The 19,639-nt window shown below is 48.6% G+C and overlaps 1 protein-coding gene across 2 annotated transcripts; it reads right to left on the minus strand.

The window, feature by feature from the left end:
• Positions 1–2,717: 2,717 nt before the first annotated feature.
• Positions 2,718–18,959, minus strand: F2r (coagulation factor II thrombin receptor). 2 transcript variants are annotated; one of them, XM_006985746.4, is made up of 2 exons: positions 18,766–18,959; positions 2,718–5,990 (listed from the first exon to the last, which is right to left on the minus strand). In XM_006985746.4, exons 1-2 carry the CDS (start codon positions 18,860–18,862, stop codon positions 4,792–4,794), a joined length of 1,296 nt encoding a protein of 431 aa, XP_006985808.3. In that variant the 5' UTR covers positions 18,863–18,959; the 3' UTR covers positions 2,718–4,791. The 2 variants fall into 2 exon arrangements, with proteins under 2 accessions (XP_006985808.3, XP_076408200.1); XM_076552085.1 differs by lacking the exon at positions 18,766–18,959 and adding an exon at positions 8,960–9,101.
• Between the last annotated feature and the right edge of the window lie 680 nt (positions 18,960–19,639).

The raw sequence follows: 19,639 nt of genomic DNA on the forward strand, positions 1-19,639 counted from the left end.
AGTCACGGAGCTCTATTGATGAACCCTGGACTGAGTCACTTCCCTCAGGGTCTCTGTATCGCTCCCCATTCCAGCGTGGTCAAGATGACACTCCTGATATTAACTAGAGTGAGTGTTCCCGAGGTCACCGAACTTCAGCCAGACCCAGTGGGAAAACATCTGTTTTCTGGCCACCAGGCGCTTGGGCTATCTGCTGAGCACTCTAAAAAGTGTAGCCAACACTCTTAAGAGCCCAGAGTTTTGTGGAGATTGGAACCTCCCCCAACCCCCAAGGAAAGAACCTAAGAGGGGAGGGAACTCATGGGAAGATAGATATCACCTCAAAGAAGTTTGAATTAAGCTGAATTAAGCACGCACATTACCACTACTTCACAAATTGCCCCAGCAAGGCAGGTGTGGTGGTGTCTGTCTGCAATCCTGGCACCTGGGAGGTGTCTCAGAACAACAGTGACTTCAGCAACAACACTGCCTCAGTTTTACTGCAATAAAATAATTGCCCCTGAAAATTATGTTAAGGACCAAAGAATTCCACATTGTGGATGACTGGACCTCAAAACGAGCCAACTTTGCAAGGGCTGGCTGTTAGGGTCTTTCTGCACAAAGCATGGTCCAAATTCCAGCAACTTCAGCATTTCCTGGAACACGGTTAGACGTGCGTATCAGACCCCACCCCAGCCTACAGCTGGGAGCCTGAAGCTTCATTAGATCCCCAATGGTAGGGCTGAGCCAAACTTTTTCTTTTCGTAGTGCTGGGAAATGAGGCCGTCACACGCCCGGCAGATACTCCGCCAGCCCCCAAACGTTGTGTTTAAAGTAGTGCTATCAACTAGCTTACTCGTCAGAATCTCCTCCGGCAACTGGACAGTTCTGGTGGATGCTCAAACGCAGTCCCCAAAGGCTGTGACTCACAGTGGTGGGGTGTGGGGTGGGGATGCTGGATTTGTTTAGAAGTTCTTTAGTGGTTCAGAACTGACAAAAAGTTTCCCAACTTCCTTATAATAATACAGAAATGCTAAAGCTTTTCCTAAGTCTCAGGCCCTTGATTCTATATTTCTTTTTTTTTTTTTTTTTTTTTTTTGGTTTTTCGAGACAGGGTTTCTCTGTGTAGCTTTGCGCCTTTCCTGGAGCTCACTTGGTAGCCCAGGCTGGCCTCGAACTCACAGAGATCCGCCTGACTCTGCCTCCCAAGTGCTGGGATTAAAGGCGTGCGCCACCAACGCCCGGCTTATATTTCTTACCTAAGTAGTATTATATATTGTGATTAACAAATGAATGAACCCGTCTGTGGATGTAACTGGGTGGAAAAGAGCTTGCCTGTCATGTGTGAGTCTCTAGGTTTAATTCCTCAGCACGACAAAAATATCTAAAACTCAATAGAAGGGATCTACTTGTCTCGTTCTTTTTCTGGGGAGTTGTGCTCATCACCTCAGCCGGTCAAGAATAACTAGGTGTCTCAGGATGAGAAAGGAAACCAAGTATAGCCAAGCAACTGTCATTTCATCAGTGTGGATCGTCTCCCTACCGGTGGTGCCCTCAGCTGCCTGAGTGGGTTACCCAGCAGTACCTTAAAAAGTTACTGCTACTAGTCTATGCTGAAGTCATTAGGATGGCCCCAAACCCAGGATTCAGGCCACTGTGGATGCAGCTTTTGAGGCTTATTTCTCTACTGGCTATGAGTCATTTCCTTAAGGAACAAACAGGCAGCCACCTGGGGAGAAACACTCCGCCAGTGCTGTCTGGTCTGAAATCCGAGATGCTGCTGAATCCGACCTCTGGTTCCCACGAGCTTCTGGAAAAGCAGCATCCAGTGCCCACTGAGCCCCCAGGGTAACAGACTCAGAGGTCAGAAGAGTGTTGGGTCCCCTGGAACTGGAATTACAGGTGGCTGTGTGCCATGTTGTGGGTGCTGGGAACTGAGCCCAGGTCCTCTGTAAGAGCAACAAGTGCTCTTAACCTCTGAGCCATCTCTCCAGCCCCGACACCCCCATGTCTGTATCTTTTTGTAACAATTTCTCTTTAACAGATGACATTTTGCTGTCTGCCTTAGAGGTCAGTGACTATCGCATGACAAGCAGCCTCTGGGAAACTCAGCTGTACACTCAAGAAAGGTCGAGACATCTTCCTAGTTTTCCCAGTTAGTTTTGACCTCACAGGTGTCTCTGAGATTGACCTTACTGGTCTCTCTATCCTCAGACCGCAACTCACTTATCTGCTTCTTCTATAGGAAGCTCAAGCCATCTTGAGCCATCCTGGGGCCAATTTCCCCCGTGCACAGTTGGTTTAGTAACGTTGAAAGGTTCAACACGAAGCACTAATGATACTGGAGACCACTGCTGGAGACAGTCCTTCCCTTTACTTATTGTTGGAGGGTTTCATGCATGTGTGTAAGGTACCCCTTCATTTTCATATGGCCCTTTATGAAGAAGATAAGCTGTGTGCGGGAGCCCCAGGCCTCAGAATGGAAAAGGCTGGCTCACAAAGCATGCTTAATGCTTTCCACTGGCTTCTGAAACTCAGGACTTCCTCAAGGACACGCTGCTTCTCTAATTTCTTCAAATGAAACACAACCTAAAAATTTCCAACTACGTATTCAACAGCCAAATGGATGTTCCATTTCCTCAAAACAATGTTATTTTTGACTTGGTGGCGGAAAACACTAAGGAGTGTTTGATGTGCTATCCTGCCAGGGCCCATAACAATAACCTAGTCCAGACAGATACCAAGCACGTTTTCATGTTTATTAATGTTATATAATATTTAAAAAAAGAGTGAACACAAAACAGTGACATCAAAGTTCACAAGTACAGTAATAATAGTTATAATAAGTCACAGAACACACAACAGCAAGTCAATGATCTAGATTAATCAATAAGGTAACCGAGTTAACAGTACAATTACATGACTTTCATGGACGCTATTCTACAATATTTGAAAATATTTTGTTCTCTTAAATAAACATTTACTCTTCCTACTCTCTTTTATTTGCTTAAAAGTCAAGATATTTTTTAAATCAGGAAAAGTATCTATTTCAAATTAATTTTCAAATTACTTTGTCAACGCCATCAAGATTTTATATGCTTATTAGTTACTGTGTCACTAAAAAATGCTTTTAAAATAATTTAATTAACTCTTAAGAAAAAATACAGGACAATTTTCCTACATTTCAATCTCAAGTTCATTTTCTTCCCTTTTTTTAAAAAACCAGACTGACCTATATATTGCTTAAAACTGAACTTAAGTAAAACTTTGTGTTTTCTTGCTTTTTAAAAATGTGTGTTTTTTTGTTTTGTTTTGTTGTTATTGTTTTGAGCCAAGGTCTCACTATGTAGCCCTAGATGGCCTGGAAGTCATCATGTAGACCAGGCTGGCCTCAAACTCACAGAGATCTGCCTACCTCTGCCTCCTGAGTGCTGGGATTAAAGGTGTGTGGCTGATTTGAATAATTTTTAATAAAACATTTGTAAATAAATAGTGTCTAATTATTGTAGACTGAAGGGCTTATTTCTTAAAAATATACATCTTATACTGTGTTTTTATATTTAACTATAGCTATTGGAAGCAGAAACTCAGATCTCCAAGGTTGTTTAGCTATTAGGCCTTGCTTATGTGAAATATGCTTGGTGACGTCTGGCTGAACACACTTCTATGTACAACGGTGTTTTTATGGTGAACACATCATATCGACTACATGTCAGCTATCTGCTTTGCTTTAGCAAAGGCAGGACTCTCTTAATGTCCTGCAGTCAGTCAGTCTGCAGGCCCAGAATCCATCAGAGTGCCCAGGACACATGGGTATGTCTGTGCAAGAGCCAGCCTTGCAGGACAGCTACTGGATGTCAACACACCTTTCTCTCCTCCTCAGCTGTGCAGACGACTTTCGTAGTTACTGCCTCCCAAGATGTCATATCCTATCTTGCCAATTTCTAACAGATACAGTCAATTCACAGCTAATGGGAAGCCTAGGAGGAAGGACTGGCCCTGGTGGTCCCCATCTCTGTTCTCTGGGAGGCACAACTGAATGGGTATGTATCTGCTGCTCAGAGGCCTCCCTGGAGATGGTGTACCTAGTTACCAGGCTTGGCTGCTTTGAAAGGTTTCTTATGACCCGGTGGGTCTCATGCTCAGTCTTGATCCATGTATTCAGTACATAAATTGTAAAAATGCTACCCATATCAACATGGGCTTTCCGACTGCTTTGGTAATTCTTCAACTATGATATGTTCAAGATGAAAAGCACAAGACCTTCCCCTACACAGATAGTACTGTTTCATCCTTCTATTGCTTAAACATTACCATCAAATCATTGGAAAAAAAATACATATGGGCAAAAGCCAGGTTAAGTCTAAACTATGGACCCCTTCCTATCATTAGATACCTTCAGCTGTTCAGTGCTAACATCCACCAAACCAGACTTTGTTTATTAAGTAAGATAATCAGATTATTTCCATAGTAATTGCTGGGGAATAAACAAGAAAGTGTCAAGCGCTGATTTTATAATGCATTGCAAATATGTGTGTGCACACCACCTATATATTTAAGTCACCTAGACATATAAGAAGTGACAGTCAGTTACGATCGCAGCACTGGCAACCTTGGAAATCTCTGTCTCTGGTTCCCATTACCTTCCTGGTAATTATGCTTGACACCTCTTGCAAGAAGTAGGCATGCAAATTAGACATTGGTTGCTTTAGGTGGTGAAATAAATATAGTTCTTGCCAGAGACTAACGGGATCCCCGGGCTGTCCGCGTTTCCAACCTTGTTCGGTGTAACCTTCCAGCACCCCTTTCCCCCTAAGCCAACAGCTTTTTGTAGATGCTGTTACTCAGGTGACTAGAGCAGGTGTCCATTTTACTGGGCATCAGCTGGCCGGTGCTGTTGTAACTGTTGGGATCGGAGCTTTCTCTGCAGCACAAGATGCTGTAGAGATGCCTCTGGCACTCAGAGGAGGCATAGTAGTAAATCAAGGGGTCGATGCAGCAGCTCACGCTGCTCACGCAGACGCAGAGCAGGTAAGCGAAGTAGGCCACCTCTGTGGCGGGGTTGTCAGAGAGGAGCAGGTAGTGCATGATGAGGAGGATGTTGGTGGGTCCAAAGCAGACGATGAAGATGCAGAACACAGCGGCGGACAGGAACAAAGCCCGGGACTTCTTGCTCCGGTTGGCAACGGCGGAGGCGCTCAGGCACCGAATGATGGACGCGTAGCAGACCGTGGAAACGATCAACGGCACCAGAAAGAAGACAGTGGAGAAGGCCGAGAAGTAGTAGGAGTAAAAGCCTTGTAGCAGGGTCTCGTTGAGGACGTCGTGGCAGGTGGTGATGTTGAGCCCCGGAACCCGGGTGGTCTGCTCCTTGAGGAGAAGAGGCACCACCCCCAGGATGGCCATCACCCAAATGGCCAGGCAAGTGAGGTTGGCCCGGCCGAGAGTGCGCCAGGACAGGGACTGGATGGGGTACACGACGGCCAGGAACCGGTCGATGCTGATGATGGTCATGAGCATGATGGAGGCGTACATGTTACAATAAAAGGCCGCAGTGGCGAAGCGGCACATTCCAGACCCGAACTGCCAATCACTGCCGGAAAAGTAGTAGCTGACCTTGAAGGGGAGCACGGACACAAACAGCACGTCGGCCACGGCCAGGTGCAGCATGTACACCACGGCCGGCTTCTTGACCTTCATCTTCAAGACGAACACGGCGATGGCCAGGATGTTCAGAGGAAGGCTGACCATGAACACAAAGGTATAGACTGAGGGGATAAAGAGCGTCAGCCAGGGGCTGGTCAGGTATCCCGAGGCGTCTTTGGAGATGAAGGGAGCAGGTGACGGGGGAGGAGAGCCGCTTTTATTGAAGTAGATTGCCCTGCCCTCAGGCAACACACTTTCATTTTTCTCCTCCTCGTCCCCAAAGGGCACCTGCTCAAACACGTTTTCACTGGGATTCCTGAGAAGAAACGAGCGCGGGTTCAGAGTGACATCGGTCCTCTCGGATTCTGAAAAAGAGAAATCGAAAAGGTGAGTGAGATAAACAGGCAAATGAGGCAAACAGAGGCACGCAGAGGGTACACTTGTCTGCTTTTTGTCGTCCTCCCCAGGGAGCAGATGGTCAGGTTCAGGTCATGCACAGATGGACTACGGCCTTTGTTAGCGAATATGCTCCTATCTTAGAGTGCGGTGCAACCTTCTGCTTGGATACAAGCCAACTCCTAATACTCTGCCCCTACGGAGGACAAAGGTGAATGAATGAAAGCCAGGTGGGCGGCGGTGGCACAGGCCTTTAATCCCAGCACTCGGGAGGCAGAGCCAGGTGGATCTCTGTGAGTTCAAGGCCAGCCTGGGCTACAGAGTGGGTTCCAGGACAGGCGCCAAAGCTACACAGAGAAACCCTGTCTTGAAAAACCAAAAAAAAAAAAAAAAGGGGGGGGGGATGAATGATCACGCAGGTCTATCTACTTTGCAGACCTCACTTGCCACGGAAGATCCAACGATGCTTTCCTCTACATTTTAGTTTGTGTGGAAGGAGAGGGCAAGCATGCCACGGTGGAGGGGGAGGGGGAGTTGCTTCTTTCCTTCTGCCATGTGGACCCAGGGGATCCAACTCTGGTGGTCAGGCTTGGTGGCAAGTGCCCTTATCCTCTCAGCCCTCAAACAGAGATTTCTTCCCTATTGTATACCTCACCATCTGTACACACAGCTCATCTCCAGCTTCTATGACTTCTCTGTCCTTCCCCAGCTAGTTTGAGCCATCCTGAGAAACCCACCTCCCGCAAAGGGAAAATCCACATAGAATGCAAAGAGAAATCCCCCCACAGAGTGAGGGCCATCCAGAGTAGGACCCAGGGCTCCCCAGCTGGATGACCAAGGTCCACATGGCAGTAGTTTCCCTCTGTCTTCAGTTTGCTCACAAAGTAGGATGTCCTAAATGTCTCTCCTGTCTAGGTCCAGAGGCCCTCAGGTTATCTTACGTAACCAGGAGGCACCTGTCACTCAGGCATCACTTTGCCTCCTTGCCAGCAGGTCAGTCTAGCAGCAGATGTGCTTGGCCACCTACACCCAGCCACGACCTTATCCTAGAATGCTCTATGCCTCAGGGTGCATACCTGCCCACCAGGGTCCTTGGAGTATCAGCCAGATGTCAAAATAAAGGCTCAGCTAGACACACGTCCTTACCCCAGTCATGCATCAAAATTACCCACGTGAAACGTTCGTCAGAGAAAAGTGACGGCCCCGGTCAGACCGCAGGCTTGTCCTTGCAAAGAGCTTTGCTAAAATCCTACATCTGTTGGGTGTTGGGGAGCTGAGAAGTGCAAACAAGAACCACGGAGGAACAGGACAAGGTCTCTAATTCTTGGGGGTGCTGGTGGCCAAGGCTGGACATGCCTCTCAGAGATGTTGCAGGAGTTAAACCTTAAACCTGGAGAAGTGCAGTAGATTTTCAGACTTGGTTTTATTTTCTTCAGTGGACTAATTTTTCTTTGGGCCGTCAGCTCACACACAAAAAAAAATGACATGGAGACTTATTATTAATTATAAAAGATTGGCCTATAGCTTAGGCTTGTTCCACTGGCTCTTATAACTTAAATTAACCCGTTTTATTCATCAATGTGTTGTCACGTAATTTGTGGCTTTTACTTCTCCTGCATGTCTTATTCCCTCTGTGTTGGGCTGGCAACTCCTCCTTCTTCCCAGAAGCTCCCCAGAAGTCCCGCCTAACCTCTTCCTGCCTAGCTATTGGTCATTCAGCTCTTTATGAAACCAATCACAGTGACACATCCTTACACAGTATAAAGGAATATTCCACAACAGGAACCTTCTTGAAAACACACTCTCTGAGAGACACAATGTAACAGCAGTGAGTTCTGCTTCTGCACAGCTATGTAGGGTCCTGCAGAGACAACCCTCTCAGAATAAAGCTATAGGCTCTACTGTACTTCCCGGCCACGCCCCATCAATGGCCTGAAGGTACTCCGGGTCACAGGACAATAGAAGGCACAGGTACGGAAGGGTGGGTCTTGGAGGAAAGGATGGTTAGCACTCACCCCACCAATGCAGATGATTGTTAGTTTGAGAGAGATCCAAAGCCAGTGCCTGTGATAACCTGGAGTACTACGTGCTTGTCCTTTGTCCCATTTCCCAGCATACAATCTTGAGATTCTTGGAATCTCCGGGATAAGAATATCTTTTGTGTGCTAATGAGATGACCACCGGTTAGTGGCCTGTAGATAGTTGCAGGACCAGGCTGGTCACATGAAAGCCCAAAGCCTGGCTGGACAGTGGGCAGGGGAGGGGAGCTCCTGCCCCTCCCTGCACACCTTGCCCTGTGCATTTCCCCCACCTGGTCATTTATATTAGCATCTTCTGTAATGTTACTTATGATCAATGGGAAGCACAGGTGAAGTTTTTCTCTGGATTCCTGGAGCTAGCTGCTCTAGCAGATTATAGAATCCATAGAAATCATGGAAACCCCTAACACATAGCCTGTTTGGTTGGAGTTCTGGAGGTCCAGGCTCAGGACAGACCTCAGATATGGGCTGAGCCCTTAAACCTAGAGCTCTGATTCTACCTCCAGGTAGACGATGTCAGAATTAAAATAAACGAGAAGATTCATGGCTAACACCAGAACAGAAAACATCCCGATTCACACTCCACCACAAGCCCCAAGATTTTAAAACACTATATAAAAAGGTGCAGGTTCAGGGCTTTGTTGAAGTCCATTAAGAGAAAGCTGTTTCCCAGTTAAAAGAAAGGGATTTGAGTTCTACCTCTGACCCTGAGTGGAGATGACATCCTGATCTGCTCCTAAGATGAAAAGATGACCTACTATCGCCTCATCCCTGAAGTGTTAATCCACCTGGGCCTGTCAGTCACCAGGCAGGCCAGGAGACTACCTCCCAGGAAAGCTGAAAGACATGCTAAAGAGACAGGAGGAATAATTATCCCTTTAGTGAGATGATGTACTTACCCTTCCAGAAGCCCTCCCTGATGATGTGCAGTGGTGCAGCCATTTACAGACCTTGTGCTATGCAGTGATGCAGCCATTTACAGACCTTGTGCTATGCAGTGGTGCAGCCATTTACAGCGCTCTGCTAGGCAGCAGCGTCACCGAACCTACCACCTCCCTGAGTTCTAACTCAAAGCCTCCAAAGTTTACTGCATCCCCTAACCCCTAGCAAATAAATACACAAAGGAGGAGGCCGCAATACAGAGCTGGCTGGTCACAAGTTCCACAGTCACTGGGAAAGAATGTCAGGAAGGAAAGTCTTAGGAAAGGAGTCCAAATTCCAGCGCAAATTCTGCTCTAGGCTTTTTTCTTTTTTGAGACAGGGTCACCCTTTTTAGCCTTAGCTGGCTTGGAACTTGCTGTGTAGCCCAGGCTGGCCCCAAACTCAATAGAAATCCACCTGCCTCTGCCTTCCAAGTGCTGGGACACAAGGCATATGCCACCACACCCAGGCCCTGCTGAGGGTTTTGGGCAGCACAAGTCACGCTCATAAGGTAAATACAATTTCTGCTAAAGATAAACAGAAAACAAAACTCCCAACCACCACCACCACCACGGAAAACAACCCAACATGGTAGTGATATTCACCCACAATCCCAAGGCTTGGAAGCCCTGAACCGTGAGTCCAAGGCCAGCCTGGATTATACAGTGGACCCTGTCTTAAAAAAAGAAAAAAATAAACTGGGTATAGTGGTCCACACCTTTAATCTCAGCACTCATGAGTCAGAGGCAGGCAGAGCTCTGTGAGTTCAAGGCCAGCCTGATCTACTTGATGAGTTATAGGACAGGCAAGGCTATACAGTGAGACTTTGTCTCAAAAAACAAAACAAACAAACAAAGCCCCCACAAAACAACAACAAACTGGAATGATATTTAAATTAACTGACTGCTAATGCAAGCATCATTAATCAATACTCCGTGAAGGAATGTGACAGAATCCAGAGTCTTCACAGCACAATGTCCAGAATACAATCTCAAATGATTCAATACAATAAGAATTAAGAGGCTGGACTCCTAGCTCAGTGACAGAACATTTGCCTAGCATGTAGAAAGCCTAGGGTTTTATTCCCTGCACCAATAACGGTAATTCCAAAAAATAATAATGACTGGGCAGCTGGGCGTGGTAGCAGCAGATACATGTAATGCCAACACTTGGGAGACTGGACCAGGGGAACTGAAAATTTCAGGCCAACCTGGGCTGCTATATAAGTCATCCTGGGTACAAAGTGAGACCTTGTTTCAAAAATATCAAAAAGGGGATGGGAGAGGAGAATACAATGAACAAAAAGAACTGGGAGGGTCTATTAGCTCTAATCTAATCTTTTAGATAAAATTAAACTCGAGCTGAAGGGACAGTTCAGCCATTAGGAGCACTGGCTGCTCTTCCAGAGGACAGGGGTTCGATTCTCAGCCCCTGTAAGGTGGCTCACCACCATCTCTAGCTCCAGGTACAGGCAACCCAACGTCCTCTTCTGGCCTCCATAGGCACTATACACATGTAGTACACAGACATGCATGCAGGCAAAACTCCCATCCACGCAGAACATGAATAAAATAAAAGCCCCTTTCCCCTTATCCCCATATAGAAAAGCTAACTCAAACTGGACTCAAGACCCAAAGACCTGAAACTATGCAACTCTAAGAAGAAAATACAGAGTGAAAACTTCGTGGATCTGACCCAAAGGCATGGGCAACAAAGGCAGATAGACACCGGAATCAAAACCAAAGCCCCGTACAGCAAAGGTACCATCAGCAGGAGAGAAAACTTCCAGAAGGGAGACAATACTACAAATCACACACCCTACCTGATAAGCGATTCTTGTCCAAAGCATCTTAGAACTCAGTCACTCATTAGCAAGAAAACAAGTTGCTTTAAAAAAAAGGCAACAGAAACTAAATAAGACATTTCTCCAAAGATAATGCAAAAACGCCCAAAAGGTATGTAATAAAATGCTTAGTATTAGTTACGAATCGTCAGGAAATTGTCATTTAAAAACCACTGAGAGCGATCACTTCACTTTCCTTAGGATGACTGACGAAGAATGAAAGATTCCAAGTGTCAGCGAGAACGTGGAGAAGGTGGGGCCCCTGGACACCAGCTGGAGTAGGAAGCAGAGCTATTACAGAAGATGGCGTAGAACGTCTCAAAACAAAACAAAACAAAACAAAACAAAAAAACCCTAAAACCAGAATCACCCTGTGATTCAGCACTCCCACTACTGGGCATGGACACAAAGGAAATGACTTGGTGTGCAGTTCCATGAACTTGGATGGATGGAGGGTTTCTGGGGATGCAGAGAAGGGAGGCAGGTGGACACAGACATGCCCCCCACCCCCCCACCCCCGCCCCAACACATACACCATAGGAACCCACAGGACACCTGAAGAGGGACACGACTTGAAGCCACCCTAACTGCGTGGATGGAATGTTGTCCCTTGGTCTCTGGGCTTAGTGGCTTTGCTGATACTGTTTTCTGACGTGCCTTTCCTGGTATGTCCTTTGTCAGCAGCCCAGTATTTATCACGGGAACACTATACCCCGGGAAACACATGGTATTTACAGTCTGAAACGGGGAAGAATGCATAATCCCTCGACTAAATATCACTGCCCAAGGCGTTACCCTTCCTTCCCACCTTAGATTTGATATGCTAGTTTTTACGAAATTAATGAATGCCAGATAAAGTTGGGGTTTTTTTCTTTCTTTTTCTTTTCTGGAGCTGAGGACCAAACCCAGGGCCTTGTGCTTGCTATGCAAGAGCTCTACCACTGAGCTAAATCCCCAACCCCAGATAAAGTATTTTTAAGAAGGTAGCTAGATTCTTCCAACATGCTCAAGACCCTCATGCTGGAATTGGAATTTGAGCTTGCTCACCTCGATTTTCTGACAGTCCCAGCATATCTCAGATGCCAAAGGGGAAGTGTCTATGAGCTGGCCAAAACTGTTTGTTCATCACATCAAGAAAAAGTTAAATTCTGGTTTCACAGAGAGAACAGCACAGGTCCAAACTTGGTTCTTACATTTCTTGCTAAGTTTTACTTAATGAAGGTCCCTCTAAAGTCCCCGATTGGTTCTGGTATTACTTTCATGGTTTTGAGACAAGGGCTCATGTAGCCTAGGCAGGTCCTGAACTCACTATGTAGCTGAAGTTGGCCTTGAACTCCCAACCCTCCAGTGTTCACCTCTTAAGTGCTGGGATTACAGGTGTTCACCAACACCCTGGGCTTTGGTTTTGATGCTGAACACAGCATATTGCTAACTGGCTTAAACGCAGACTAACCCGGAGACCTGAAATTAGCATCAGGCAATGCTCTTTTGACTTTGCTGAGATCTGGCTGGAAGCAGAGGAGTGACTAGAAAACCATTCACTGTCCCTTTAATCCTGGGATTTATACCACGCCAGGGTCTCCACTGTGACTCAGTGTTCTGCTCCAGGGCTCACGCGCTATGCTGAAGTCTGAGGATCTTGTCCACATTCCCACATAGAGCAGGTCAACTGTGACCTGCACGTCACAGGCTCAGTGGAATGACAGGGGAGGAGAATGCTAAAAGAGAAGCATGGCAGAAACAGACTGTCAAGTAAAACATCACAGCCTCTCCAGAATGCGCCACTCCCTCCAACTCAAACAAACACCGCTTTCCCATGGCAAGAGCCAGGCCCCCTAGAGAAATGCCCTCCGTCAGATCTGGAGTAGGAAATGTACAACACGACCTTGACTACCTCTGAGTATTATTAGCATCAGGTCAAAACCCTGTGGCCTCCCACTGGCCAGAAAAGATCGCTTTGATCATAACATAAATGATGATGGAGATGATCCAGAGTGTCTGTGCTTGAAGAGCCTGATCAAGCTGCAGCCCGTCAGCCTTCAAGACAGACTGCCAGTTTCTTTGACAAATAAACAGCAATTAGGAGGCGTGGAGTTACGATGTTCCTGGGTTTGGTCCCCAGGACTGAAAGGAGGTAGGAGCAGTTACAGCTGAAAGACACCACCGAGATGGACAGTGGGAAACAAACCTTCTGCATGTGTGTATGTGCACGTACACGAGTACGTGGGTACGTGCAACCATGTGAGCATGCAGAGGCTGGAGGGGGGCATCAACAGTCCTTGTCTACTGCTCTCTCTGCTTTACTGCTTTGAGACAGGGTCTCTCCATGAACAGGAAGCTCTCCAGTTTGGCTAGGCAGGCTGACTGGCCAGAGAGCTCTCAAGATGTGCCTATTTCTGTTGTCTGGATGCTGAGGCTGGATGCTTGGGATTCAAACTCAGGTCTTTCTGCTTGCACAGTAAGTACTCTTACCTACCGAGCCAGCCCCTGGACCCCTCAATCAAATCTTTAAAGTGATGTTCCGGGTGGGGCACACTTCAGGACGGTGGGAAAACAAACCAGTAGGGCAGAGTTCAAGGTAGAATGCCCTGGAGGCTGTCTCTCTGGCACACCCTGGGGCGCTCAGGCCGGCCAGGAGGAGCTGCAGGCAGGCCAGCTACAGGAAGTCATTATGGTATTCCCAAGGCACAGGGACTTGCAGACAAGTCTGTGGGGCTCTTGCCTATGGTGCCTGGAGGCAGGAGACAGAGGTGGGGTTAGAAGATGCTCGCAGGCCTCCCCAAGAGCCACTATGATTCCCTGACCTTCCTCATCCCTGCTGGTCTGTTCTCTGGCCCTGAATCACCATCCCCAAGTTTCCTGTCCCAGGAAAGCTCGGTCTACACTCTATTCGGTTTACAGTCAGGTTGTCCAGGATCCTCAGTCCCTCCCAGACACCAGCTGTTCCTCTACCCTTGTCCTTCTGCAGTCAGTGAATCTGAACTGAAATGAACGGGTCCTAGACAAGATAGAAGACTCAAAACTGGTACTTCTGAGAAAGCAGGGCTCTCCTGGCAAGGCCTTGACTTTGCTCTTTAGGGACAAGTTACTGTCCCAGCGATTCCAGGTTTAAATTCCAGTAGAGATTGAGCAGTGGCTATGGAAATTCATTTGTAGGGTTCCAGTAAGTTTTTAAAGTATTTGATTTGATTTGTAATTATGTGTACTGTGTGCATGTGTGGTGGGGTGGGATATGTGTACGTGAGTGTGGTTGCCCGCAGAGGCCTGAGGTATCTAATCCCCCTGGGGCTGGAGTCATAGGCAGTTGTGAGCTCCCCAATTCAGGTGCTGGGAACCAAATTTAGGTCCTTGGCCAGAGCAGTGTGCACTCTGAACTACTGAGACATCTTTCCATCCTCCCATGCATTTTGTTTGTCCGTTTCTGTTTATTTTAACTAGGACAGTGTAGAGAATGGATAGCACACAGTAAAGGTGAGAGCTTCTCGGCCAACTTCGTTCTGCATGTGTGATACAACACGGATGTCATGAATGTTATTGTATATACTCCAACTGTGCCTAGCGTAAAACGTATTTCTTATTCTCCTTATATCTGGTTAGCAAAAAAACAAAACAAAACAACAACAACAACAAAAACCCACTTTTCTGTAGTACTCTACAACTCAATTTGCAATCTGTCACAAACTTTAAATACACATTCTATAATGTCGTTTCCTAAAGCTACACAGACTTGTTTCTACATGCAAATCACAGATTAGTTCTGGCAATTTAAGACAGTGGAGCTACTTCTGAAAGCAAATGATGCCCACAAGGTTATAAAGGATTTGTAGGATGCCTTAGGATGCAGGATAAAACCCTTCATTTCAAAACCCGGGGCACAGTAGTGCATGCCTGTAACTGTAGCACTTGGGAGGCTGAGGCAGGAGGCCTGTGAGTTTAATGCCAGCCCGTGCGACACAGAAAATCCTGCTTCAGAAACCAAACAGGACTGGAGAGATGGCTCAGGGGATAAGGGTGCTTGCTGGCCCAGTGTGAGGACCTGGGTTCCCATGGCAATGCTCGTGGATGACCGTTATCCTAGTACTGGGTATGTGCGTGCATTTGTGAGTGTGAGTGTGAGTGTGTGTGTGTGTGTGTGTGTGTGGTCACTGGGGCTTGCTGGCGCAGGCTTACACATACCCCCCACCCCCCACCCTGGCAACTCTAGTGGGTTTGGCAGAGACTTATAGCAAGGTCACTGGTGGAGGACACACCTGGGGAAGGGATCCCGGAAAACACTTGGCTCACAGGGAGTGGTCAATGACTGACAGGTCTACCAAGAGGGAGGGAAAAGCTGAATAGAAGAAGCCACAACCTGGGCAACAGAGAAGACTGACCCTGGAAAGTCCAGTTGCTAGTCTGACACTAGCAACACAGAAACACACCCGTGTCCCAGCTCCTAACACTGTCCTGATAATGATGTCTTCAGACGGCGTCCCAGTGGAAGCAGACCCGGGGAACTTAGGAATCCCAGAAACACAGGGCCACACGTGGGTGATAAAACTCTGGAGAACAGATAGATCCACAGATACAGAAAGGAGACTGGTAGTTGTCAGGGGGCAGATGAAGCGGGGACTGGGGACTGACTGCTCACAGAGTCTCGGGATTCCTGATGGGGTGGTAACTGTTTTGGAACAAGGCAAAGGAAGTGGAAATTGTACCAAACCTCAGAGTGGATGACTGCATATGTCCTGAGGACCTCATCTCAACTGGAAGAAATAATAGAAGAAGGGGGATAAAGCCGGGCAGCGGTGGCACACACCTTTAATCCCAGCACTCGGGAGGCAGAGGCAGGTGGATCTCTGTGAGTTCGAGGCCAGCCTGGGCTACAGAGCAAGATCCAGGACAGGCTCACTCCAAAGCTACACAGAGAAAACTTTGTCTAAAAAAAAAAAAAAAAAAAAAAAAAAAAAGAGATAAGATGTGGGAAACAAATAAACAAAAAGACACAGACAGACTGACAGACGGGAGTTCCTAGAGGGAAAAGAAACATGGGCCCCAAAAGAGGAGAGTAACAAACCAGGTTGTTAGAAACCCAGGTTTTTGGGAACCCCACTATTTCGGGGTCCTTTTGCTTAGGACCCAGCTAAGCTCCAGTTTGACAGGGACAAAAGAGAGATGACTAAGGAGGGGGAGGGGAGGGGAGACAAAGGGAAGGAGATTTTCTGAAAAATCCTGGGCTCTGAAAAGAGTAAGTCCACATGACGGACCCAACCAGGAGCAGCTACAGCAGGAGCTTCGGACAGAACAGCAGATCCTAAAAGGACCTGTGAAGGTGAGGAAGGCCAACTGGCCTGGAGTGACATGGGCATACGGTTCTCGGGGGATGGGTGAAGAGAAGAATGCATAAAAGGGTGCTAGAGAGAAGCGGGGAGCGGTTCTTGTACAGGGACCCCTCACTTCTTGCTGAGGAACCAGGCCGGGCCTCTGAAATCCTAATGCACTTTGCCACAGTTACCATCAACTATTCCCAAACTTGTTTTTTTAAATCTCCTCTCTTTCATAAAATTCATAGCCATCACCCTCGTTTACCATTCCCCTTCTTTTTTTTTTTTTTTTGGTTTTTCGAGACAGGGTTTCTCGTGTAGCTTTGCGCCTTTCCTGGAGCTCACTTGGTAGCCCAGGCTGGCCTCGAACTCACAGAGATCCGCCTGGCTCTGCCTCCCGAGTGCTGGGATTAAAGGCGTGCGCCACCACCGCCCGGCTACCATTCCCCTTCTTTAAGAGATGCACGTCATCGAACCTAAACCATCTGCACTGGGGTAAACGGCTTAGCGAAGTTGCAAGCTATTCAACAAATATCAGCAGCGTGGACGTGGTGCTCTGGACATCACGGGAGGTAAACAGACGTGTATCTCCCTGTCAGGAGAGATGAGACAGATGCAAGCGACAAGGCAGGAGATGGCAAGATGCCTACACGGAAAGACCCACACTGCCACAGCAGAGCGGGGGCAGCTGGGCAGAGGTACTCCTGCAGCGAGAAGATACAGGCTGGGGAGCCACTGTGGGATGTAACAGTGTTGCAGGACAGGAACCGTTTACAATGGCCGGTATGCAGTGGTAATGAGAAGCAGACTTACTTTCGGTTGATTTTATTTGTGAGTTCACTTACTGCATGCACCCCGACGTGGGCGGACCACTCCTATAACCACTCCCTGATGGCAGGTCACTCAGTCTCTCAGGGCTTCAGTTTTAGAGTCCGCAAAAGAGGATAAATCCTCTTCTTATAGAGATTGTGAGAGGGTGGGAAGCAATAATGGGTGGGAATCCCTCCCCACCCAAGGCTGCACACGAAATACTGCACTTAGCGCCCATTTCTTTTCCTTCCTTCCTCTTCCCTCCCTCCCCCAACCCCCTCTCTCCCTCTCTCTCTCTCCATTCTCTCCCCCTTCTCTCCCTATCAAGTGCTTCCAGAACCCAGTGTGGACACATTAGCCAACTCATGATAGTCTCTCTGGGGCTCTTCTATCCTTCCCATGAGGAAGAAGAGGATGAAAACGCCTCTGACTTCACTCCCTAAAGGTGCCCCAAATCCTCGATGAGGACTACCCCAAGGAAGGACCGTCCTGGTTGGGGTGGCTGAGTATACCTAATCTCTGAATTGCCCAGATCTCCAAGTCCATATTTTCAAAGGCCTGTTCCAAAATAAAGTTACGTGAAATTGAATCTCTGCATATACTTTTCATCCTCTCCTCCACAGCTGACGATTGAGGACGGCTACCCCCCAGGCAGGCAGGCTGGCTACTTTGCTGCTAAACCTGGGGGCCCAGTCGGGGGTCTGAGTTTTCCCTGAGCATCACTCAAGCCCACACTGAGCGAAGACAGAGAACAGGAAACACCCTACTCTTTGTCACCTCTTAATCCCGGTGTTTGTGAGCACGGGTGTGCACATTTTTTCGGCGACAACAAAAACCCGAACAAAACACACTAGATTTTCTTCAGCATGAAAGACGCGGCTTTGAGTTTCTAACACAGTATGCCTACTAAGAAATTCAAAACCACTCCCCACACTTTCTAATTAAGAACTCTACAGGCAACGCCTCTACTTTGGAGAAAGGAGGAGAGAATATATTTGATGAAATAAATTAATTTACTTGGTCAAACAGGTACAGATACTTAAAAACACACTGTCAATAACTAATGTACTGGAAGCAGGCAACTTCTTTGCGGCAGATGAGAAATTCCATTGAGAAAACCCGAGACTAGATGGTTTCTCAGAGAGCTGATTCTGAGGAGTGGTCCTTTTCCTCGACCCAGACAGAGCAAGTTTCAGATAACAAAGACACCCCGCCACACACACACACACACACACACACACACACACACACACACACACACACACACACCCGCAACCAGAAATGCCCATCACCTCCCGGGTACTAGGCCGAGCTGGGGGCTGCCAATCTTTTTTGTCCACTAAGTGTGCTTATGGATTTTTCTTTTGCATCACCTTTCCTCCCCTGCAAACCAAGCGAGAGAAAGAGAGTTCCAACAAAGCAAAACTTGAGCGGGAAGTGGTTCCCCTTCACATCGAAACCACCGGATCAGGAGACCCCATCTTTCTGAAGGTGGTCGTGCAAAACAGGCCATACAATGACAACAGATGCGACGGCGGAGACTACTCCGGAGCCTCGGGCCCCTCCTCCCGATCCAAAACCCGGTGGCCCGCGGGCGGCACCCCCCCCCCCCAATTCCGAGTCCAAAGGAGCTCCGGCCGTGCGGGGGCGGAAAGGGGCTGATGGCACGCCCCACCTGGATGTGACTAGGGGAAACTCTAGATCTCGGCTCAAATGCCTGTTTGGCTCTTGGGGGAAACCGAGGCAGGGTTGCATCCGGGCGTACCTGTCTTCTGATTACCCCCCCACCCCCACCCCCCACCCCAACGCACCGGCCGGCAGCTCTTACCTGGCTGGCGCGCGGGGACGCGGGAAGACAGCAAGGGACCGCACAGGCTGAGGCCGGCGGCGACGAGCAGCAGGCGCCTCGGGCCCATTGTCCCCATTGTCCCGAGGCTGCCCGCGCGGCGGGGCGCCCGCGGTCGCCGGCTTCCTTCCGAGCAGCGCGTTCGGACCCTGCGGGCGACTGGAGGCGACTGCGCGGCCGCGCGGAGGAGGAGTATTTGGAGGCGGGTCGGGGGCGTGGGGCGGGGCCCCGCGGGCTGTGCGCGTGCTCGCGGGCCTCCGCTCGCGCCCGCCGCCCCTCGCTCCGGAAGGCGAGCGGGACCAGAGGCTCACCCCCTCCCCCTTATTCCCCCGGTGCGGCTGAGCCGCGAGCCTGGGAGTGACTCAGTCCCGTGGGATCCTCGGAAAGCGCCTGCGGCGGCCACTTCTATGACCCTCCTGGGACGCGGAGCCAGACCGGGACCGTCCCGTCGTGGTGCGCCAGCTCGCCCCCCTTCTTGGCGTCCACGCGCGTCCAAGTTTGGAGTTTAGCTAAAAGTTGGCGAAAGACTTCTGTTTTTTTTGTAATTTAGGGGAGATGCATTTAAAGGTTGATGCTGCAGTGACAAGGGTGTCCCCAGATGTGTGGGCAGAGTGCTTGATATTTCTTTAACGTCTTTATTTTGCGAGCTTAGACGGGTCTTCTACGCGAGTGGACCTGGCCACAGGTACTCACGCGCAGGTTCTCTAAGCTCTTGCCGGCCGAACCCCGCCTTCCCCGGCGGCCCAAGCCGCAGCCCCAAAGCCCTGGGCGGTGGGCGATGCTTGGGTTGCCTCCTTCCAGAAGGACGCGGGGCAGGAGGAGGAGGGGCGCCTCTGGGGAATTTTAAAGGGTCTTT

Source organism: Peromyscus maniculatus, chromosome 15 (assembly GCF_049852395.1).
Source record: "Peromyscus maniculatus bairdii isolate BWxNUB_F1_BW_parent chromosome 15, HU_Pman_BW_mat_3.1, whole genome shotgun sequence".
Classification (NCBI taxonomy): Eukaryota; Metazoa; Chordata; class Mammalia; order Rodentia; family Cricetidae; genus Peromyscus; species Peromyscus maniculatus.

Coding starts and splice junctions, on each gene's coding strand:
- F2r (XM_006985746.4), bottom strand. CDS start 18,862: ATGGGGACAATGGGCCCGAGGCGCCTGCTGCTCGTCGCCGCCGGCCTC. Junction 5,991..18,765: donor CGTCCCCGCGCGCCAGCCAG/GTAAGAGCTGCC, acceptor TCTCTTTTTCAG/AATCCGAGAGGACCGATGTC.